Consider the following 25,709-nt stretch of genomic DNA (forward strand, 5'->3'; position numbering starts at 1 on the left):
GGTGGTCGTAACCATGGAAACTTTCTCTGCATAATAAATGCTATTTGCTGAAGTGGCAAAACCCCTTTAATGCATGACCTTCTTTATTTTTAAGGATTTTATGACAACCGATTAATTCCCAATTCACCTTTGCTCTTTTTTCAGGCACCTGCCATTGCGGGAGATGTAAATGTGAGAACTCAAAAAATAATGGATTGATATACGGGAAGTTTTGTGACTGTGATGACAGGGAATGTATTGATGATGAAACTGGAGAGATGTGTGGAGGTATGTAGTTATAACTAGATGACATGTATATATCTATATTAAAGACAGAAGTCCAATAGTAATTCACAATTGCGTTACTAAGGGATGTGCAAATATGGGCATCCCTGCCCTATTTATGAGAACTCTGTGTGAATAATATATGTAAGATACGGAGACATAGCCCTAAATATTATAATGGTACTTGTGAGGAGATTTGCCTTATTATGCACTAGATGTAATCTGACAACTATTCTTGCCTCTGACTAATAAAAAAAATAATCTTTTGTCTACTTTCAAGGAATTTGGAGCTTCCATTTTTCCAGTTTTCATCTTCACATCCTTTAGGCCTCTTTCACACTACCGTATGGCTATTTCAGTGTTTTGCGGTCCGTTTTTCACAGATCCGTTGTTCCGTTTTTTTGTTTCCATTGTGTTTCCGTTTCCGTTCCGTTTTTCCATATGGCATATACAGTATACAGTAATTACATAGAAAATATTGGGCTGGGTATAACATTTTCAATAGATGGTTCCGCAAAAACGGAACGGATACGGAAGACATACGGATGCATTTCCGTATGTGTTCCGTTTTTTTTGCGGACCCATTGACTTGAATGGAGCCACGGAACGTGATTTGCGTGCAATAATAGGTCATGTTCTATCTTTGAACGAAACGGAAAAACGGAAATACGGAAACGGAATGCATACGGAGTATAATCCGTTTTTTTTTGCGGAACCATTGAAATGAATTGTTCCGTATACGGAACGCAAAAAACAGGAAAAAAAACAGTAGTGTGAAAGAGGCCTAACTTGTGATGTACAGATTAAGATTCCATTGCCTGTATTTTATATAGTCTACTATATTTACTTCAGCAGTAAAGCTTCTAGCTGTAGTATTTTTCCGTTTCTGGCACACAGACAGCAGACAATCTAATACATTTACTCAAAAGGCTGGTACCACTTGAAACTCCAGTCCCATTGATTTTAAGCATGAATCTGCAATAATCGCCTTTGCCCCAGTTTCTGACATGTTTGATCTGTTACAGTGGATCTGCCCAAGTCAATTGTAAGTGCTTATTTTGTGAAGTGGAAGCTAGGAGTCATACCAGTTCAGCCACAAAGTGGTAGTGTTGAAAAGCATAGTACGTAAAGGGTTTTAATATGATTTGAATCTGATTCTAGAAGTGACATCAGCACAAGAACCGTGTCAGAAGCTTTATGAAATGGGTCTTCATGGTTGAGCAGCTACACGCAAACCTAAGATCACCATATGTAATGGCAAACAGCACCATTCTCAAAAATGCGTTTCACAATTTGGCAGTGTGATGGATGATTCTGAGCTGGACACGTGGCCAGAGAATGCTTGATACTATAGTACCCACTGTAAGATTTGGTGGAAAGTGTTAATGAAAGTAGGCTGTTTTTGTTTTTTATTTGATCTAATCTGTTTATTTCCAGTGACGGAAAACGCTAATTTTACAGCATACAAAGACATTCTAGACAATTATATGCTTCCAACCTTATGTTAACAGTTTGGGAAAGGCTCTTTTCCGATCCAGCATGATCATGGCCCTATGGACAAAATAGCATCCATAACGAGCTGGTTTGAGAAGTTAGAAGGACTTAAATACAGTTTAATACCTGTGTATTTAAACCTGATAAATGGAATGAATACATTGATAAATCTGCCCTGTTCTTTGTTGATTGCTGCTGGATTGTTTTATCAAGACAGTTGACATGTCATCAAATAGATGTTGAGCTATTAAACTCATAGGAAGTACAGTACCTGGTTCCTTCTCACTACTTTTAAAATATAATCCATAGCATAATCCAAGCTGTGCTTGGTAAACTGTGAGGAGGCCGCAGTACTCACCTGAGCACCACAGCCTTTTCAAACAGTTGATTAGCTGGGGTTCCAGGAGTCAGACCACCATCAATCAGATATTGATGATGTATTCTGAGTGGAGATGAGCGAAGTTATCTAAAATTTGATTTGGCTGCTTTGCCAAAATTCACAAATAAGTTCGATTTGTTCCGAATTACTTTGTCACAAATCGCATTCCATTGTATGTAGCGAGTAGGGATGAGCGAATCGACTTTGGACGAAACATCCGAAGTCGATTCGCATAAAACTTCGTTCCAATACTGTACGGAGCTGGAGCTCCGTACAGTATTAGAATGTATTGGCTCTGATGAGCCAAAGTGATTGATTCGCGAAGTCTCGTGAGACTTCGTGTAATAACTTCATAAATTAATTTGTACTATAAAGAAACATTTCCAAAACTCAGGTTCGGTTCCAAGGTACCACTTGGAACCGAACCAGAGTCCGGGAAATTGTTAAAAAATTGGTGAAAAAACTCCATTGAAAATGCCAAGTTACGGTAAGCTTTGTGGCAGTTGTGTATTTTATGCAGTAAGGGAGAAATGTATTATCCCCTCTGTGGCAGAAAACTGGCACCAAAAAGTTGCACAGTGTGGTGCTTGTTGTACAAAGTTTTGCGACTTTTTGAGCTAAACACTTTTCAAAGCAGCAAGTGGTGCTTGCTGGTGTAGATCTCTATTTTGGACCTGCATGGTGCATGGACCTGCACGGATGTGCCACAAACATTAAAAGGCAAGCTCCTCTTAACTGTGGCACATCTGATGCAAGCGGGAGAGAGATTAAGATTGGTGTGTAAAACGACAGTCTTGATAAATCTCCCCGTTTATGTCAGGTTAACCCTTGCTGCATCACACCAGCTGTCAAGCATGGGGGTGAGTTGTACAGAATTCTTGGTAAGGGTACTTTCACACTAGCGTTTTTTTTTCCGGTATTGCGTTCCGTCCTAGGGGCTCAATAACGGAAAAGAACTGATCAGTTTTATCCTAATGCATTTTGAATGGAGAACAATCCGTTCAGTATGCATCAGGATGTCTTCAGTTCAGTTACTGTACGTTTTTTGGACGGAGAAAATACCGCAGCATGCTGTGGTATTTTCTCCGTCCAAAATTCCGGAACACTTGCCGGAATGACAGATCCGGCATTATTTTACATTGAAATGCAATAATGCCGGATCCGGCCCTTAGTGTAACGGAAAAACGGATCCGTTTTTCCGGATGACAACCAGAGAGACGGATCTGGTATTGCAATACATTTGTGAGACGGATCCAGATCCGTCTACAAATGGTATCCGTTTGCATACAGATTGCTGGATCCGGCCGGCAGTTCCAGCTACAGAACTGCCTGCTGGAATCCAGCGACGCTAGTGTGAAAGTACCCTTATCTGTCTGCAATTTCTTCATAGAACAAAGCAATGCTAAACACGCAAAAAAAAAGAAAAAGTTGAATCCTGCATAACTAAGGAGAACTGATTATTGATAAGCCTATACGGTGTCCTGATGTGAACCTAATGAGATGCTGCGGCAGGGTCTGAAATAAAACTTTCCAATGTGGCTAATTTAATTTCAGATTTTTAGCAATGTGCACCAATCTATATTAATAGAGGACATCTGGATGGGGGTTAATTTCTTCATATCATTATACTGTATGTTTTGGTAGAAACTTAGATTTTGCTATTGAAGGGGCCTCCAGCTAGAAGACTTCATTACAGTCTATAACACATAGTGAACAGATTATATAAATTCATGAATTATTTAAGAACGATGTTTAGCTTCCTAACAAACAACATTTAAAGTCAAAATGTGCCTTTAATGTGTCTTTTCAAGCCTCCACCATCCAAAGTCTGTTTTTGGCTTTGAAAGTATTTGTTGCTTCTTATGACTATCCTTTCCATAATTAAGTTTCTGTTCCCTCACCCACTACTCCAGCCCTGGACAGGATTGACTAAACACAATGTTAGGTGAGATCAATACGAGTATGATCAATGTTGTCATTTCTAGAACACTTCAGCCCGAGAAAAGGGGACTAACTAGTGAGCTAGAGGTGAAGGCTATCAAACGCTGGTATCTCTGGTTGTACACTTACTTTGAACAATGATGCCTCTTGCTTAGTCGCTGTTGGCAGCCTGTCAGCTTCGGGCAACTCATTTAAAAGATTCAGGATTAGACGTCAGGAATGGATCACAGACTTTATATAACTTCAGCTACACTGCTGGCTCAGAGATCATGGCACATTAAGTTGAAACACAATTTCCCAAGAGAAAATCTACTAAGGGATAAAGATTAGTGTTGATCGAGCACCAAAGTCCTCAGGTGCTCTGGCCGAACTCATCGGGATGCTCGGGTGCTCTAACGAGCACCCGAGTATAATGGAAGTCAATGGGAGAACCTGAGCATTAAACCAGGCACCCCCTGCTCTGAAGAGGGGAGGGTGCCTGGTTCATAGGAAAAGGTCAGAAAATGATGGAAACACCACCTAAATGGTTCGGGAACAGCATGGGGAGGATGTCTGGATGCATCTTGGAATCCCAGGTCGCTGCTGAAAACAATGTTGTCCGAGTAGTACGCCACTTTTACAGACTGACAATAATACCCAACAAGCCAAAGATAAAATCGATTTTAGAGGAAAAATTGTTAGGAAACATTCTTTCCTGTATATTTACTTGTATATAAAGTGAAAGGGCTGCCAAAAATTACAAGGAACTGGCACTCCAATGCACCCTTTGTTACACATAAAGGAGGGCATCATTCACAGCCTTGAAAAATTATGATTGATGGCCTGCTGGTGACCCTCAAAAACTTTTGGAGCAAGGGCCTGCTGATCTGACCATCTAAAACATTATGGGCGAGGGCCTGCTGCCGCTTTGGTGACTCTAGATAACCTGGGGCCGATCGCACGTCCCCGTGACGGCGACAATCCATTCAGATGTCTGCCCTATCAACTTTCGATGTTATTTTCAGCGCAAACCATGGTGACCATGGGTAACGGGGGAATCATGGTTCGATTCCTGAGAGGGAGCCTGAGAAACAGCTATGGCTACCACATTCAAGCAAGGCAGCACACGGGCAAATTACCTATTAGGTATAATTATGTGAGGGCCTGCAGGTGAGCTGACCCTTTAAAAGATTTTAGGTGCAGGCCTGCTGGTGAGCTGACCATGTAAAAGATTGTAGGTGAAGGCCTGCTGGTGAGCTGACTCTGTAAAAAATTATATGCGAGGGCCTGCTGGTGAGCTGACCCTGTAAAAAAAATTATATGCAAGGGCCTGCTGATGAGCTGACCCTGTAAAAAATTATATGTGAGGGCATGCTGGTGAGCTGACCCTGTAAAAAATTATATGCAAGGGCCTGCTGATGAGCTGACCCTGTAAAAAATTATATGCGAGGGCATGCTGGTGAGCTGACCCTGTAAAAAATTATATGCAAGGGCCTGCTGGTGAGATGACCCTGTAAAAGATTTGAGGTGCGGGCCTGCTGGTGAGCTGACTCTGTAAAATATTTTAGGTGTGGACCTGCTGGTGATCTGACCCTCTAAACGTTGTAGGTGAGGACCTGCAGGTGAACTGACACTCTAAAACATTATATGTAAGGGCCTTCAGGTGAGCTGACCCTGTAAAAGATTGTAGGTGAAGGCCTGCTGGTGAGCTGACCCTGTAAAACATTATATGCGAGGGCCTACTGGTGAGCTGACCCTCTAAAAAATTATATGCGAGGACCTGCTGATGACCTGATCCTTTAAAACATTATATGCAAGGGCCTGCTGGTGAGCTGACCCTTTAAAAAATTATATGCGAGGGCCTGCTGGTGAGCTGACCCTATAAAACATTATATGCGAAGACCTGCTGGTGAGCTGACCCTCTAAAAATGTGAGGGCCTGCTGGTGAGCTGACCCTGTAAAACATTGTAGGTGAGGGCCTGCTGGTGAGCTGACCCTTTAAAAAATTATATGCGAGGGCCTGCTGGTGAGCTGACCCTGTAAAAAATTATATGCGAGGGCCTACTGGTGAGCTGACCCTGTAAAAGATTTGAGGTGCGAGCCTGCTGGTGAGCTGACTCTGTAAAATATTTTAGGTGTGGACCTGCTGGTGATCTGACCCTCTAAAAGTTGTAGGTGAGGACCTGCAGGTGAACTGACACTCTAAAACATTATATGTAAGGGCCTTCAGGTGAGCTGACCCTGTAAAAGATTGTAGGTGAAGGCCTGCTGGTGAGCTGACCCTGTAAAACATTATATGCGAGGGCCTACTGGTGAGCTGACCCTCTAAAAAATTATATGCGAGGACCTGCTGATGACCTGACCCTTTAAAACATTATATGCAAGGGCCTGCTGGTGAGCTGACCTTTAAAAAATTATATGCGAGGGCCTGCTGGTGAGCTGACCATATAAAACATTATATGCGAAGACCTGCTGGTGAGCTGACCTTCTAAAAATTTATATGTGAGGGCCTGCTGGTGAGCTGACCCTGTAAAACATTGTAGGTGAGGGCCTGCTGGTGAGCTGACCCTTTAAAAAATTATATGCGAGGGCCTGCTGGTGAGCTGACCCTGTAAAAAATTATATGCGAGGGCCTGCTGGTTAGCTGACCCTGTAAAAGATTTGAGGTGCTGGCCTGCTGGTGAGCTGACCCTGTAAAATATTTTAGGTGTGGACCTGCTGGTGAGCTGACCCTCTAAAGGTTGTAGGTGAGGACCTGCAGGTGAGCTGACCCTCTAAAACATTAAATGTGAGGGCCTTCAGGTGAGCTGACCCTGTAAAACATTGTAGGTGAACGCCTGCTGGTGAACTGACCCTGTAAAACATTATATGCGAAGGGCATATATGCGAGGAATAAGCATGTGTTGATGTGATGGAAGAGGAGAAGGAGGGTGAAAAAGGGAAGATTCAACCATATACCCTTGTTTGTGGTGGAAGGGGTGCATGGGAATACAGCGTATTCAGTACATTATAAACAACACATTTAAAGTGCCTTTATGTTCATCAGCTTTCCTCTGCTGGAGTCGAGAATTCAGGGTCAATCCAGGCATTGTTAATTTTAATAAGAGTCAACCTGTCAGCATTTTCAGTTGACAGGCGAATACGCTTATCTGTTATAATGCCACCAGCAGCACTAAATACCCGCTCAGACAAAACGCTGGCGGCAGGGCAAGCCAGCACTTCCAAGGTGTAGAGTGCCAGTTCGTGCCACGTGTCCAGCTTGGACACCGAGTAGTTGTAAGGCACTGAGGGATCATTGAGGACGCTGACACTGTCTGCTATGTACTCCTTCACCATCTTCCAAAATTTTTCCCTCCTTGTGACACTAGGCCGCGCATCAGGGTGAGGGTGCTGGCAGGGTGTCATGAAACTGTCCCAGGCCTTGGAGAGTGTTGCCCTGAATCTGTTGGAACTGCTGTGTGTTCCCCTTGTCTCCCCTCCTTGGTTATCCAAGGAACTACGGACTCTGCCGTCAGCGTTGTCAGATGGAAATTTTTGGAGCAGTTTTTCAACAAGGATCTTCTGGTATTGCATCGTTTTGCTCATCCTCTCCACCAAAGGAATGAGAGATGAGAAATTATCTTTGTAGCGGGGGTCGAGAAGGGTGAAAAAACAGTAATCCGTGTTGTCTAAAATGCGCATAACGCGCGGGTCGCGGGAAAGGCAGCCTAACATGAAGTCAGCCATGTGTGCCAGAATACCTACAGGCAAGGCTGTCGTCATCAGGAGGATCACTCTCAATCTCCTCATCCTCTTCTGCCCACCCACGCTGAACAGATGGAATTAAACTTCCATGTGTACTAATCTCTGTAGCGGAGGCAACCGTCTTCTGCTACTCCTCCTCCTCTTCATCGTCCAATTCGCGCTGAGAAGACGAACTGTGGGTGGTCTGACTATCACCCTGTGTAATGTCTTCCCCCATTTCCACCTCTTCCACATGCAAAGCGTCGTCCTTAATTGTGAGCAGCAAGCGTTTGAGTAGACACAGAAGTGGGATTGTTACGCTGATAATAGCGTTATTGCCGCTCACCATCTGTGTTGATTCCTCAACGTTTCTTAAAGCCTCACAGAGGTCAGACATTGATGCCCACCCGGAAGCTGACTGGAAAGGAGACGACCATGTTGCAGCTGGTATTCCACTACTGCCCTCTGCTGCTAGCAAAGCCTGGCCAACATGTGGAACGTGGAGTTCCAGCATGTGCTCAAGTCGCACAACAGCCGGTGAGCTGGCAAGTTAAAGTGCTGCTGCAGCGTTGACAGACCGGCTGAAGCTGTCGATGACTTGCGGAAAAGTGCACACACACGGCGCACCTTTACCAGTAGCTCAGGCAAATTGCGGTAGGTTTTGAGAAACCGCTGAACCACTAAGTTTAAGACGTGTGCTAGGGATGGGATGTGTCTGAGCTTGCCGAGCTCCAAAGCCGCCACCAAGTTACGGCCATCATCAGACACAACCATGCCTGGTTGTAGGTTGAGTGGCGAGAGCCACAGCTCAGTCTGGTCTCTTATCCCCTGCCACAGCTCTGCGGCGGTGTGCTATTTGTCCCCTAAGCATATCAGGTTCAGCACTGCCTGTTGCCGCTTCCCCACTGCAGTGCTACACTGCTTCTAGCTACTGACTGATGACTGACTGGTGCTGAACGCTAATAATTCAGAGTTGGAAGTGGAGGAGGAGGTGGAGGAGAAGTGGGGTTTGGAGCCCTAACGTAGGTGCTGGCAGAAACCCTGATCGACGTAGGGCCCGCAATCCTTGGTGTCGGTAGCCCCAGTGCCATCCAAGGGTACGACTCGCTCCTGGCCTCCACAACATTCACCCAGTGTGCCGTCAGGGAAATGTAGCGTCCCTGGCCAAATGCACTTGTCCATGTGTCTGTGGTCAAGTGGACCTTCCCAGTAACTGCGTTGGTCAGGGCACGTGTGATGTTACGGGACACATGTTGGTGTAAGGCGGGCACGGCACATCTTGAAAAATAGTGGCGGCTGGGGACTGCGTAACGCGGGACGGCAGCTGACATCAGGCTGCGGAAGGCCTAAGTGTCCACAAGCCTAAATGGCAACATTTCCAGGGCCAGCAATTTGGAAAGCTGCGCATTTAGTGCTATGGCCTGTGGGTGGGTGGGTGGCTGGGTATTTTCACTTGCGTTCAAAGGTCCAGCCATTTGGATGCTGTGCTGGGACACAGCACAGCATCCAAAGGGACATTTGGATGCTGTGCTAGGACACATAAGTGGATGTGGTCGCTGATGGTGCTTGCGAAGGTCCAGGTGCAGGGCGGTAGGCATCTGGGCCTGCGCCTTTGACAGGGGATTGGCCAGCACGTAACATAGGGGAAAAGGAGGCAGTGGTGTGACCCGCAGACACAGATTGTGGACCCAGGCGTTCATCCCACTTATTAGGGTGCTTGGATGCCATGTGGCGGATAATGCTGGTGGTGGTGAGGTTGCTAGTGTTCACGCCCTGGCTCATTTTCGTATGGCGCAGGTTGCAAACTACTATTCTTTTGTCGTCCACACTTTCCTCAAAAAAGCTCCATACTGCGGAACATCTACCCCTTAGCAAGGGAGATTTCTGCAAGGGGGTGCTCCGTGGAACAGTTGCTAGCCTGTTTGGTGTGTCCCGCCTTCTCCCTTTTGGCACCCCACTGCCTCTTCCAGCCTGTTTCGGAGCTGCAGATCCCTCCCCCTCTGTACTGCTGTCCTCGCTCGACTCTCCACCTTCCCAGGTTGGGTCAGTGACCTCATTGTCCACCACATCCTCTTCCACTTCCTCACTCTGATCATCCTCCTGATTTGTTGACCTAACCACAACCTCAGTGATTGACAATTGTGTCTTATTCTCTTCATCAACCTCTTGAGACAGTAATTGCGGTTGACTCATTGGCAACTGTGTCTCATCATCATCCACCTCATTAAACACTAATTGCCGTTCACCAGCGTCATGTTCTTGTAACTGTGGATGCTCAAGAGGTTGGGAATCAGGGCACAAGATCTCATGTCCCTCTTCAAGCGTGCTTGGCGAGAGGGCCAAATAAAGTAATGGCGATGAAAAGAGGTCATCAGAATATCCGATTGTGGGATCCCTTGTTTGGCCAGACTGTACATGGTGGGAGGAAGGAGGATCAGGGTGAGGATTGTGTTGACTAAACTCCTGCTACTGAGACTGGACTTGGTGGAAGACAGGGTGGTGCTTAACTGACTGGAGGCATTATCTGCTGCAAGCCAACCAACCACCTGCTCGCACTGGGCTGACTTTGCGAGCGTTGTCCTATGCCACCCTGCAAACTGGGACATAAAGCGTGGTATCGTGGATGATTGTTTTTCTTGTGCTCTGCCTGCACCATCAGCATCACGGCCACTTCCCCGTCCCTTACTGCTCGCCTTCTTTTAAATGTGATTTATGCTTGAAAGTATATCACACGTACAGTAGCGTAGGATTTGGAAGTGTATGCGCAAAAAAATTTACAAAGGTATTTGTGATGAGGAAACGTTAAACACGACAGGTACCATAGGTAATGTCACTGTTCGCAGTATCTACGTAAAAAGTACAGTAGATGTCACAGATATTTTAGGAACACTTTACACAGGAGATGTGGCGCAAATAATTTAACTGTCCGCAGCGGCCTATTACATGCGCTAAAAATACATATTGCTGCTGTCACACACAATAGTCAATTGAGACAGCAGCACAATTGACGCATTGGATCCACGGTCTTCCACTGACCGCATATTTCTCATCCATATCATCTGAACTTTATAAGAAGATTGGTGTGGAAGGGGACTGCATTTTGACTATGACCGTCATCTGACGGGTTGTCTAAGCACTAGGAAATACGTGTTCCTGATGTATCTTCTGGAGGACGCACGTATGGATGCTTGACCACGACCCTGGCAGTTCACATCCTGGATGAGTAGTTAATTTAGGACGTGGTGTCCTTGGCTGATTGCGGATCCTGTATTGATAACACCATATTTTACTTTTAACCACACACTGTGGACATTCAGTGTGTCACTGGGGAACCGTCATCTATTGGTTCATACCAGTGTTTTTCATTTGACATCACTTGGATGGCTGGATGCTTGGAGTAATCTGTGGAAGATGTCTATGTAATCCATTATTGTCATTGCTGCGATTTTGTGGGATCCATGACTGTCATCGTTATATCTAACATGATTCTATGACATCTATCTATCCATTTATTATTTTGTTGCTTTTTAGTGACTCATTAGTATAACCTCCTGAGGAGCCCTCTTTCAGGGTGAAATGCGTTGAGGTATTACCTATGTGTATTGGTTAGTCCACGTCAGTTAAACCTGGCAGGGAATTCGCCACCACAATTAGGTTATCACTGAGTTACATACTATAGGGACAATCAGGGCCTATTTAGTCTAGGTACGAGGACAGGGGGGCCCTACCATCTAGGGTTTTCCCTGGGCAAAGGGATAGATAGGTGTAGCAAAGGGCTGTATAGGTCCAACCCCTTATCTGCATATATCTCCCTCCCCCTCTCTTCATCCTATACGCACCTGCGTGATCCCTATTTTTTGTTTGTATGTCTGGTCTTTAAGATTAATACACCATTGGTCACCCTTGTATATGAAATATTGGGACTGTATCCCATTTTAATAACACTAAATTAAACTTTGTAATTTTAAGAGTTAGCTTTCCACGCTGGACTAAATATTGTTTTGAGTAGCTCTACCATATCAACTGTATCTTATAGCTGGATTTTTTGTCACACACAATAGTCCTTAAAAGGACTTTTGGGTCTCTGAAAAGTATTGTATATAAAAATCTTCCTATTACACTCCCTACACTGTCTCTTCCTAACACTGAGCAATTTAGTGCAGGTTGCGCTACAAACAATTATTGCTACTGTCACACACAATAGTCCTTACAAGGACTTTTGGGTCTCTGAAACGTTTTTGTATAAAAAAAATATTCAATTACACTGCCTACACTCTCTGTCTCTTCCTATGCTCAGCTCTCCCTGACTACGAACGAGCCAAACATGCGTCATCCGGTGCTATATAGCACCCGATGATGCGTTCCGGCCAGCCAAACACTGTAATGCCAGTAGCCAACATGGCTACTGGCATTTCAATGAGGGCAGTACTTACCTGCATGTTTATTGGCTGTGTAGCAGCCAAGTAACGCGCGGGGAGGAGACTTGAGCATGGCGCTCGAGCACATGCAGTACTCGGCCGAGTACCGCCATGTGCCCAGCATCGAGATGCTCGAGCCGACCAGGTGTTCGGCCGAGCATGCTCGATCAACACTAATAAAGATTATGCATTTGTTGGAAAACTGATGCTTTTGGAGTCAAACTGGGCTGCAGGTCTGTTCTCCAAGGTTCTTAATTGACTCCAACCACTGCTTCCTCCACCATCTTTTCCAGCATATCATATACTGGATCCTGCTTTTTATTCTCTGTCATATTAATGTGTGAAAAACTTGTACTTTACCTATACAAAAATGTCATGAATGTCTGAGATGAACCTATACACTGTCTTAATCTACACCACCACGGAATGCAGCCTCTTTTGATAAGACCATCATTGAATATGTGTCTTGGCAGCATCTGCTATTAAAAATATATTTCTATTTTTCTCACTGTATAAAATTTGTTTTGGGTGCAGGCCACGGGAAGTGTTACTGTGGAAACTGTTACTGTGAGGCTGGTTGGCATGGAGATAAATGTGAATTCCAGTGTGACATCACCCCATGGGAGATTAAGAAGAGATGCACATCTCCAGATGGCAAAATCTGCAGCAACAGAGGTGTGTCATTATTAATGAATTTCACATCTGTATGGCTTTCAATTAGTCTTACACAATATCTGCATCTGTTTTACCATCATTCGTCTAGTCTATAAATAATGTCTGGAACAATCCGAGCAGGTCTTCTGCATGAGAAGGTAATAAATGCTGCTAATGTGTCATTGTGTTAATTCTGTGGTAGCAGAACATTGATAAACACATGGTTCATTCACAAGGATTCCTGATAGCTGTGCTCTTACTTAGTGCTAAGGGTTTCATAAAGGAAAATGACCCCTAACAAGGTTGCACACTTTACCACTATAGGTGTTGGGGGACCTTGTAAAAAGTTTGCTTTACTGAGAGTTTACTCACAGAGCAGTATCCATTGCTTTTAATTTAATGACCATAGGTCACTGGAAAAACAATGGATGTGCAATACCCCAGATAGGGTATTTGAAAATTATTTGGTTTATAATACTGTAGTAATGTTTTACTTATGTCATATACTGTTACACCAGCAGTTGGCATATGAGTGGCACTGGGGATGGAGGTAACCACTCCATTTTATCTCCTCTTAATAGGATTGGGATTGTCATACTTCCTGTCAGGAGAGAGAGAGCTAGCTAGGCTAATAAGGAGACAGCGAGCATGTCAATCAGCTCCTGCATCTTAGGGTTTAGGACCAGAAATCCATCTCCACTGTAAGGAACACTGCGACAGAGAAAAAGGAAGGTCCAAAGGCTGCAGAAACCCATCAAGCGATGGCGCTCCAGACAACAGAGTGATCAGCTACAATCAGCTTTACAGACACTACTGCAAGAGGGGGAATAATTCGTTAAAGGGAATCTATCACCTCCATATGGCCATATACAGTGCGTACATGGCTCTGTAGCACACCTATACAGGATTGTAACGGTACCTTTGTTCTTTTCTTTAGACTTGCACAAGCAGGAAAAACAAAGTTTAATTCATATGCAAATGAGCACTTGCAAGTGCCCAGGGGCGGCGTTCAGTGTGTAGGCGGCCACGCTGCTCTGCCTTCTTTCACTTTACTCCTCCCCAACCTCTGCCTTTGCCCGCCCTCCAAGTCTCTTGCCTCATCGATAGGTCCGGACTTGGAGGGCGGACAAAGGCAGAGGCTGGGGAGGAGTAAAGTGAAAAGAAGGCAGAGCAGCCTGGGCACCTACACACTGAACGCCGCCCCTGGGCACTTGCGAGTGCTCATTTGCATATGAATTTGACTTTGTTTTTCCTGCTTGTGAAAGTCTAAAGAAAAGAACAAAGGTACCGTTACAATCCTGTATAGGTGTGCTACAGAGCCATGTAAGCACTGTATATGGCCATATGGAGGTGACAGACTCCCTTTAAGACACCTGTCACCATAACCTAATTTTCTGCCAGGTGGGGGATAACAAGTATCCAGCCCCAGGGCTGGATAAGCAAATCTGAAAGCCTACATTATGTAGTGGACACATAGTGGACACATACAGTCACATTTCACTGCATCGAACTGCAGGGAGCGACATCCTGAGAGAGCACACCATGACACAACATCTCATCAGGGCCACAACCACTCCAATCCTATGCATCGGCTCCTTTGTGGCTTGCTGCAGAAGCACGCACTACTTTGGTCTGTGTTGGGGACCAAACACGCCCATTAAAGTCTAAAGTTCTGTGAAAACCACTGACAAAACACAGCATCCATCCAAGATGGCATCCATGTTCTACTGACCATTGGTAGGAGATGCACATGCTCTATGCCATGGATTTAGCATTCCACTAAGTTAAATGGGAATCGGCAGTGTAGTTCATTGAGTGTGGAATTTTTCTGCTATGGATTTAAAATCCGTCTCGTGGAGTCTGAGTGAAATCCCACAGGTCAATTAACTGCATTGAAATGGGGCTAATCCACATGCAGATCTGCAGCATGACAAACTGAAAATCCACGACCGAAATCTGATCGGTGCATAAAGGCCGTAATTCTGGGTCCGCATCTGCTTCTCAATTTTGATGAATGGGTGCGGACCCATTCATTTCAATGGGGCTGCAAAAGGTGCGGACAGCACACCGTTTGCCGTCCGCATCCGTCGTTCCTTTCCATGGCCCTGCAAAAAAGATAAAGCATGTCCTATTCTTGTCCGCCATCGCAGACAAGAATAGGCATTTCTATCACAGGGCTGGCCATGTGCGGAACACGCAGGGCCAGTATCCGTGTTTTGCGGATCCGCAATTTGCTGACCGCAAAACACAAACAGTCATGTAAATGTAGCCTAAGTGTTGGATTTCTGCTGTGGATTCCATTAGAAAAACACATTGGCTGTAGCCATGTGAACATACTTTTATTCCTGCACCAATTTTTGTGTGACATGAGGTTTTCTTCTCCTTTCTTCTCTTTGTAAGTTACACTTATTATATTGCTGGTTTTGTGTTACTGGAAGGTAGTTTGTTGTGGGAGCAGAGAAATGGCAGCTCTAAACTGTTAGGCCATATGTTGGACTGTAGAAGGGAGGTAAACCACTGTCTATTTCCAGGGCTGCAGGCAGTTATGGATATTGACGAATAAGACAGGAAAGACCGAAAAAGTAGATAAGAATTCTTAACGTAAAGCCTGAATGAAGCTTGTATTTAGACAGGCAGAGATATGATCTGGCAGATCATTGCTAACAAGTGTTTGTAGTAACGCTCGTTAGCAATGATCTGGCAGTGTAATACTGCAGCCGAACAAGCGTTCATCGGGCAATCCCAATTAGGGATATGCAAATCGACATCGGATGAGACATCCGAAGTCGGTTGGCATAAAACTTTGTTAAAATACTGTACGGAGAGAGCGCTCTGAACAGCATTAGAATGTATTGGCTGCGATGAGCTGATGTTATTAGTTCGCGAAGTCTCCGAATTTTTTTTTTACTGTAAAAAACCTTTTACCGAACTCGGGTTCGGTTCCAAGGTACCACTTTGACTTTCACCAAATTAATTTCTGAAGTTATTAGCCAAAGTCTCGCGAGACTTCGCAAAGTAATTTCGGCTCAAAGGAGCCAATACATTCTAATACTACCGAAATTTTATGCGAATCTACAGGGTGGGCCATTTATATGGATACACCTTAATAAAATGGGAATGGTTGGTGATATTAACTTCCTGTTTGTGGCACATTAGTATATGTGAGGGGGGAAACTTTTCAAGATGGGTGGTGACCATGGCGGCCATTTTGAAGTCGGCCATTTTGAATCCAACTTTTGTTTTTTCAATAGGAAGAGGGTCATGTGACACATCAAACTTATTGGGAATTTCACAAGAAAAACAATGGTGTGCTTGGTTTTAATGTAACTTTATTCTTTCATGAGTTATTTACAAGTTTCTGACCACTTATAAAATGTGTTCAATGTGCTGCCCATTGTGTTGGATTGTCAATGCAACCCTCTTCTCCCACTCTACACACACTGATAGCAACACCGCAGGAGAAATGCTAGCACAGGCTTCCAGTATCCGTAGTTTCAGGTGCTGCACATCTCGTATCTTCACAGCATAAACGATTGCCTTCAGATGATACATAGATGTGCAGCACCTGAAACTACGGATACTGGAAGCCTGTGCTAGCATTTCTCCTGCGGTGTTGCTATCAGTGTGTGAAGAGTGGGAGAAGAGGGTTGCATTGACAATCTAACACAATGGGCAGCACATTGAACACATTTTGTAAGTGGTCAGAAACTTGTAAATAACTCATGAAAGAATAAAGTTACGTTAAAACCAAGCACACCATTGTTTTTCTTGTGAAATTCCCAATAAGTTTGATGTGTCACATGACCCTCTTCCTATTGAAAAAACAAAAGTTGGATTCAAAATGTTCGACTTCAAAATGGCCGCCATGGTCACCACCCATCTTGAAAAGTTTCCCCCCTCACATATACTAATGTGCCACAAACAGGAAGTTAATATCACCAACCATTCTCATTTTATTAAGGTGTATCCATATAAATGGCCCACCCTGTACTTCGGATGTTTCATCCGAAGTCTATTCACTCATCTCTAATCCCAATCTTTCAACAGGTTTAAAAATCATTTGCTAGAGGAAGATCATGCTGTCTAATCATGATCTGCTGCCAGCCAACAATGATTCAGTATGGGGATGAGCGATGGCATTAGCGAGGAGGAGATCGCTGAATGTAATAGCAGCTGTCTCCTCCGCTGGCGAGTAGGCGATTGCTGGGAAGGAACAATTCCTTCCTGACAATTGCCTGCATAATCTGCCTGTCTAATACAGCCTTTAGACTGGCAGCCTACCAAATCATTGCTAACAAGCGTTCGTAGTAACGCTCATTAGTGATGAACTGGCAGTGTAATACTGCCGCCGATTACCCAATGAAAGAGTTCATTGGGCAATCCCAATCTTTCAACAGGTTTAAAAATCACCATTTGCCAGAGGCAGATCATGCTGTCTAATCACGACCTGCTGCCGGCAAACAATGATTTAGTATGGGGACAAGCGATGGCATTAGTGATCGCTCCTCCTCTTACTGTGGAGGGGATAGCTGCAAGTAAATGCGGCGGTCTCCTCCACTGACGAGCAGGTGGTTGTCAGTCGCCTGCATAATCTGCCTGTCTAAAACAACCTTTACTCAATGAAATAAGGGTCTCATACCTGTTTCCAGTGGATGGGGGGATGGGTAGTGTTAGCTGCAGACGGTAGGAGTTGTATAGGCTGGGTCTGCTGACAGCTGGACAATTACTCTGCATATATATTGCAGAGGATATATTTCATAGCGGAGGTAGTAATGCCCCATACAGATGCCAGCACCCCTAGGTGCAACATGAGACATCTAAGTACAGCTGTTCATTGATTAATGCCCCGATATGTAAGGACACAGCAGATCCCGTTGACACCCCTCCAAACACCCAAACTCCCAGCCGGCCACGCTCTTGGTTCTGTGCTGACGCATATCGAGTGACCAGAACCTGACTAAATCCAAAACCTCCCCTCTGGATTAGATTCAGAGCCATCTGGACTTTTCATTTCTTAAAAACAAAGCCAGGTTAAAAAGAAGACAGTAAAACATTTACTCTTTTGTCTCTGTATAGTGAATTCTGAGATCTGTGAATTCACACTGAACCAGCGTTGCCCATCTCCAGTCCTCAGGTCTATCTGCCAGTCATGTTTGGAGAATATCCCACAGATTGAATACCTGAGGTAAGTCCTCCTGCATTAACAATATCACCTGCTCAATACTAAGGAAATTCTGAAAACATGACAGGAAGGTGGCCCTGAGGACCAGAGTTGAGGAACACTGTTCTATGCAACATTGCAACTTGGGACCTGTTATAGACATTCTGCACAGAACATTTTCTATGGAGGTTTACAAACAGGGCAAACATAACCCCCCACCCACCCTTTCTCTTAGGCCCCATTCACACGGGCGAGTTTTCCACGCGGGTGCAATGCATGGGGTGAACGCATTGCACCCGCACTGAATCCGGACCCATTAATTTCTATAGGGCTGTGCACATGAGCGGTGATTTTCACGCATCACTTGTGCGTTGCGTGAAAATCGCAGCAAGCTCTATTTTGTGTGTTTTTCACGCAACGCAGGCCCCATAGAAGTGAATGGGACTATTAAAAAAAAATCGCAAGCATCTGCAAGCAAGTGCGGATGCGGTGCGATTTTCACGCACGGTTGCTAGGAGACAATCGGGATGGAGACCCAATCATTATTACTTTCCCTTATAACATGGTTATAAGGCAAAAAATAATAGCATTCTTAATACAGAATGCATAGTACAATAGGGCTGGAGGGGTTAAAAAAAATAAAAAAAATGTAACTCACCTTAATCCACTTGATTGCGCAGCCCGGCTTCTCTTCTGTCTTCTTTCTTCAGGATCTGGGTAAAGAACCTGTGATGACGTCACTGCGCTCATCACATGGTCCGTCACATGATCCATCACCATGGTAAAATATCATGTGATGGACCATGTGATGAGCGCAGTGACGTCACCACAGGTCCTTTACCCAGGTCCTGAAGAAAGAAGACAGAAGAGAAGCCGGGCTGTGCAAACAAGTGGATTAAGGTGAGTTAAATAATTTTTTTATTTTTTTTAACCCCTCCAGCACTATTGTACCTTGCATTCTGTATTCAGAATGCTATTATTTTCGCTTATAACTATGTTATAAGGGAAAATAATACAATCTACACAGCACCTAACCCAAACCCGAACTTCCGTGAAGAAGTTCGGGTTTGGGTACCAAACATGCCGATTTTTCTCCCGCGCGTGCAAAACGCATTACAATGTTTTGCACTTGCGCGGAAAAATCGCGCATTTTCCCGCAACGCACCCGCATCTTATCCAGGCAAAAAACATGACGCCCGTGTGAAAGAGGCCTTAGGGCTCGTTCACACGACTGTTGGTGTCCCATTCCCGTATTGCGGACCGCATTTGCGGATCTGCAATACACTGGCTCCGTTCTGTTGTCATTACGCATCACTGATGCGGACTTATTCATTTCAATGAGTCCGCAAATCCGGAGATGCGGAACGGAAGCACAGAACGGAACACAACGGAAGCACTACGGAGTGCTTTCTGCTTTTCCGTTCCGTGCCTCTGCACCGCATAAAAGATGCTCTATCTTTTTGCAGAACGGAGGGATAGTGGACCCATTCAAGTGAGCGGGTCTGCGATCCCCATGCGCCTGCCCCACGGAAGGTGCCCGTGCATTGCGGACCGCAATTTGCGGTTCACAGCACGGGCACGGGACACCAACGGTCGTGTGAACGAGCCCTTAAATTATTTTTTTTCTAATGCTAAGGGCATATTCACATGACCAGTAGAGTACCTGGTGAAATTACTTTTTCTTTTGTATTCAGCTTTTCCTGCACATTTTTTTACTGGTTAAATGCTTTTAACCACACAGCATTTTTTATTCACAAATTATATTGCCTGTATATACTGTATGTGCACATATTGTACAATGCATAAATGCTATATTGTAATGCAACAGGTGGAAAAATTGTATATAATCCACCAATACTTTTCACATAAAATAAGAGATAAAATAAAATATAAAAATAGAAGAAAAACACATTTCTAGTTTGTTTTCTTTTTTAACTCCTTCCCATGCTGTGCCATACAATTACAATGCTGGCGGGTGGTAGTTCTAACTCCAGTGACGACTATTTTAGGCTACATGCACACGACCGTTGTTTTGGTCAGTTTTTGCGGCTTGGATGTGGATCTATTCACTTCAATGGGGCCGCAAAAGATGCAGACAGCACTCCGTGTGCTATCCGCATCCGTTGCTCCGTTCCGTGGTCCGGAAAAAAATATATAACCTGTCCTATTCTTGTCCGTTTTGCGGACAAGAATAGGTAGTTATATTAATGGCTGTCCGTGCCGTTCCGCAAATTGCAGACCGCAAAACACACAACGGTCGTGTGCATGTAGCCTTATCCCTTAGATGCATGGTCAGTTTTTTTTTCTTTTACCTATGGAGGATGCATCTTCTGTAAGGCTACAGGTGCTTGTTTAAAACCATCATGGGTGTTGATGGGTTGCCACGTGAACCACAAGCTTAAACACTTCCAGACCGGGCCATCTGCTGCCTTCCTGACCAGGCCTAATTTTGCAAATCTGAAATATGTCACTTTATGTGGTAAATAACTTTGGAATGCTTTTAGGTTACTTTCACATTAGCAATAATATTTTCTGGTATTTAGATCAGTCATAGGATCTCAATAACGGAAAAAAACGCTTCCGTTTTGTCCCCATTCATTGTCAATGGGGACAAAATGTAACCGAACAGAACGGAGTGCTCCAAAATGCATTCCGTTGTCATACTGGAGAGCAAACTGCAGCATGCTGTGGTTTGCTTTCCGTCCTGGGATGCCGAGCAAGATGCATCCGTCATGACACACAATGCAAGTCAGTGGGGACGGATCTGTTTTCTCTGACACAATCTGACACTATAGAAAACGGATCCGTCCCCCATTTACTTTCATTGGAGTTTATGACGGATCCGTCATTGCTATGTTACAGATAATACAACCAGATCCGTTCATACCGGATGCAGATGATTGTATTATCAGTAACAGAAGTGTTTTTGCTGAACCCTGATGGATCCAGTAAAAACTCTACTTGTCATTCAGAGATTGTTTTCTCGTGACACATTGTACATCATATTAAAATATAGGATTGGCACTCATATATGGAAAAAACACTTTTTATTAATTGGTCAACTATTTAGTGGTCCAATATATTGCTTCTTTCAAAAAAGTAGATTATAACATGGATAGAAAGAAAAAATATGTATAGGATGAATATTGGCATCGTGTAAACTGTGTATAGCCACTACAGCAATAGTAACAATCTTCTACAAAGAATACTGAATGTGCGGTGTGCTACGATACAAAGTATCTGCAGACCAGGATATCTGTCATTTGAGATACTATTACCTATCTTCGGACATAACCTCTCTAACATGGAACAGTGTTAATATATAGCGACTTATGAACACAACCGGTGTGACTGTTGAAATATACCTAGGAACATTTTATGGGAATATTTTATGAGGTTCAATATATTGGGAGGAGTACCATCCAAGAAAGCGGAGACTGATTGTGCTACTGTCTCTCCAGCATACTAGTCCATATCTAGCATTTAGGACTAACATTGGTCTATACCAGAAGACGCAGGAGAGACGATCTAGTACCACCAGTCCCTGCCTATTCTATTTTATTTAATTTATTTTATTTTTAATATTCATTTAATCTCCCTACCTATTACTTGACACATTGTACATCATGTTAATGGTAAATTTGAGTCAATATATTTCACCTTTATTTATAAAAAAAATCCAAAAGTTTTCTAAATTTGAATCGCTCTGCTTTTAAGACAGATAGCGATACCTCATAAAATACTCATTAATTAACATTCACCATATGTCTACTTTATGTAATTTTATTTTTTTAGGATGTTGGTAGGTTTAGAATTTTAGACGTAATTTTTGAAAATTTCCAAAATCAATTTAAGGACCAGTTCAGTTGTGAAGTCATTTTGAGGAGCTCACATAATAGAAACCACCATAAATAACCCATTTTAGAAACTACACCCCTCAAACTAATCAACATTGGTTTTAAAAATGCTGTTAACCCTTTAAGTATTCCACAGGAATTAAAGCTAAATAGAGGGGAAATTTCAAAATGTCACATTTTTTATTGCAGATTTTCCATTTTAATAATTTTCCTGTAACACATCAAGGGTTAACAACAAAACAAACCTCAGTATTTATTAACCTAAGGCCTCTTTCACACTACCGTATGGCTATTTCAGTGTTTTGCGGTCAGTTTTTCATGGATCCGTTATTCCTTTTTTTTGTTTCCGTTGTGTTTCCGTTTCAGTTCCGTTTTTCCGTATGGTATATACTGTATACAGTAATTATATAGAAAAAATTGGTCTGGGCATAACAATTTCAATAGATGGTTCCGCAAAAACGGAATGGATACGGAAGACATACGGATGCATTTCCGTATGTGTTCAGTTTTTTTTGCGGACCGATTGACTTGAATGGAGCCACGGAACGTGATTTGCGGGCAATAATAGAACATGTTCTATCTTTCAACGGAACGGAAATACAGAAATACGGAAATACGGAAACGGAATGCATACGGAGTATATTCATTTTTTTTTTGCATAACCATTGAAATTAATGGTTCCGTTTTCCGGCCGTATACGGAACGCAAAAAACAGCCCGCAAAACGGAAAAAAAAAAACGGTAGTGTGAAAGAGGCCTAAGGCCTCATGCACACGTCCGTTGTGCGGCCATTCCGTGCATTGGGGACCGCAATTTGCAGTCCCCAATGCACGGGCAACATCCGTGTGGTGGACGGGACGGATCAAGACCCATTCCACTTGAATGGGTCCGTGATCCATCTGCACCATAAAAAAATAGAACATGTTCTATTTTTTGCGGTGCGGAGGCACGGACAGAAACACCACAGAAGCACTCCGTAGTGCTTCCGATCCGTGCTTCCATTCCACACCGCATTTCCCGGATTCAAGTGAATGGGTCCGCATCCGTGATGCGGGGTGCACACAGCCAGTACCAGTGTATCACGGATGCGGATCCATTCACTGGAGCTGCGGTGCGGAACCCCACGGAGGCACTACAGAGTACTTCTGTGGTGTTTCTGTCTGTGGCTCAGCATCACAAAAAAATGCGCCGCACGGACGTTGCCTGTGCATTGGGGACCGCAAATTGCTATCCCCAATGCACGGAACAGCCGCACAATGGCCGTGTGCATGAGGCCTAATTCTGCAGTTTATAGAAACACCCCATAGGTGGTCGTATACCACTGTATGGGCACACGGCAGGCACAGCATGGCCATATGGTTTTTAGAGGGCACATTTTGCTGGAATGGTCTTAGGGCGCTATGTTGCATTTGAAGAGACCCTGAGGTACCCCCACAGTGAAAACCCCCAAAAAGTGACCACATTTTGTAAACTACACCACCCAAGGAATTTTTAAGGGTTGTAGCAAGCACTTTGACCCAACAGGCATTTCATAGAATTTATAACCCTTGGCTGTGTAAATGAAAAATAAAATTTAACAAGAAAATGCTGCTTTAGGTCCTAACTTTTTCTTTTTCACAAAAGATTACAGGAGAATATCCCCCACAATTTGCTACCCATTTTCTCCTGAATACAGTAACACCCCAATTGTGGTCGTAAACTGTTATTTGGATATACGCCAGGGCTCAGAATGGAAGGAGCGTCATCTGGATTTTCTAACATGGAACTTTCTGTCATGGCTTTTAAGAGCGCTAACTTTTTTATTTGTTGTTAAGCTGAGCTGCATGAGGGCTTATTTTTTGTGGGACAAGCTGTAGTTTTTATTGGCACCATTTTGGGGTACATTTGAATTTCTGGGAGCTTTTTATCTAGTTTTTTGGGAGGTGAACTCATTGTTTTGTATATCCCATGGAAGTTTTGTATATCCCATCATTACGGATGCAACAATACCAAATATGTCTATTTAAAAAAATAAATAAATTACGTTTTACACAATAAGAGCATTTTTAGAAAAATAATCATGTTTTTGTGTTGCAATTTTCTTAGAGCCATATTTTTATAATTTTTCTGGCTATGATCTTGTGTGGGAACAAATTTTTTTGTGGGATGAGGTGACGTTTTATTATTTTGGGTTACATACGACTTTTTGATCGACTAACATTTTTTGGGATGTGAGGTAACTAAAAAAGCTGTTTTGGCTAATGTTTATTTTATTTGTGAAACATTTTTTTTATTTTTATAAAACACTTTATTATTTTTATTTTTATTATTTTTTATTTTACACTTTGTGTCCCCCATAGGGTCATACACGACCTCTGGGGGACATTTAACTTCACATTTTTTTTTTTTTACTATTGATTTCTCCTGTAACTGGGGCAGACATAGTAGCCCCAGTTACAGGGGTAATACACCCCCCAGAGAGGCTGTACAGCATAATATAGTGCTGTACAGCCTCAGTGCAGGGCTGATCGTGGTCTATGGAAGACCCGTCAGCTCCTGCAGTCTCCCGGCCACGGCGGTCACATGACCACTGGGCCGGGACAGGAAGCGCACATTGCTTCCTGATCTGTACACTGCGTGCAGAATTATTAGGCAAATGAGTATTTTGACCACATCATCCTCTTTATGCATGTTGTCTTACTCCAAGCTGTATAGGCTCGAAAGCCTACTACCAATTAAGCATATTAGGTGATGTGCATCTCTGTAATGAGAAGGGGTGTGGTCTAATGACATTAACACCCTATATCAGGTGTGCATAATTATTAGGCAACTTCCTTTCCTTTGGCAAAATGGGTCAAAAGAAGGACTTGACAGGCTCAGAAAAGTCAAAAATAGTGAGATATCTTGCAGAGGGATGCAGCACTCTTAAAATTGCAAAGCTTCTGAAGCGTGATCATCCAACAATCAAGCGTTTCATTCAAAATAGTCAACAGGGTCGCAAGAAGCGTGTGGAAAAACCAAGGCGCAAAATAACTGCCCATGAACTGAGAAAGGTCAAGCGTGCAGCTGCCAAGATGCCACTTGCCACCAGTTTGGCCATATTTTAGAGCTGCAACATCACTGGAGTGCCCAAAAGCACAAGGTGTGCAATACTCAGAGACATGGCCAAGGTAAGAAAGGCTGAAAGACGACCACCACTGAACAAGACACACAAGCTGAAACATCAAGACTGGGCCAAGAAATATCTCAAGACTGATTTTTCTAAGGTTTTATGGACTGATGAAATGAGAGTCAGTCTTGATGGGCCAGATGGATGGGCCCGTGGCTAGATTGGTAAAGGGCAGAGAGCTCCAGTCCGACTCAGACGCCAGCAAGGTGGAGGTGGAGTACTGGTTTGGGCTGGTATCATCAAAGATGAGCTTGTGGGGCCTTTTCGGGTTGAGGATGGAGTCAAGCTCAACTCCCAGTCCTACTGCCAGTTTCTGGAAGACACCTTCTTCAAGCAGTGGTACAGGAAGAAGTCTGCATCCTTCAAGAAAAACATGATTTTCATGCAGGACAATGCTCCATCACACGCGTCCAAGTACTCCACAGCGTGGCTGGCAAGAAAGGGTATAAAAGAAGAAAATCTAATGACATGGCCTCCTTGTTCACCTGATCTGAACCCCATTGAGAACCTGTGGTCCATCATCAAATGTGAGATTTACAAGGAGGGAAAACAGTACACCTCTCTGAACAGTGTCTGGGAGGCTGTGGTTGCTGCTGCACGCAATGTTGATGGTGAACAGATCAAAACACTGACAGAATCCATGGATGGCAGGCTTTTGAGTGTCCTTGCAAAGAAAGGTGGCTATATGGGTC

General features: G+C 43.8%; 1 protein-coding gene across 1 annotated transcript in view; it reads left to right on the forward strand.

Moving 5' to 3' along the window:
• The window catches only part of ITGBL1 (integrin subunit beta like 1), a 649,132-nt gene that overhangs the window by 207,110 nt on the left and 416,313 nt on the right, over nt 1–25,709 (forward strand). The window contains exons 4-5 of the mRNA XM_040425263.1: nt 145–267; nt 12,733–12,873. Of these exons, the coding sequence (XP_040281197.1) occupies nt 145–267; nt 12,733–12,873 (264 nt within the window). The remainder of the gene's footprint in view (nt 1–144; nt 268–12,732; nt 12,874–25,709) is intronic.

The sequence above is a fragment of the Bufo bufo genome, chromosome 3, assembly GCF_905171765.1.
Source record: "Bufo bufo chromosome 3, aBufBuf1.1, whole genome shotgun sequence".
Lineage (NCBI taxonomy): Eukaryota > Metazoa > Chordata > Amphibia > Anura > Bufonidae > Bufo > Bufo bufo.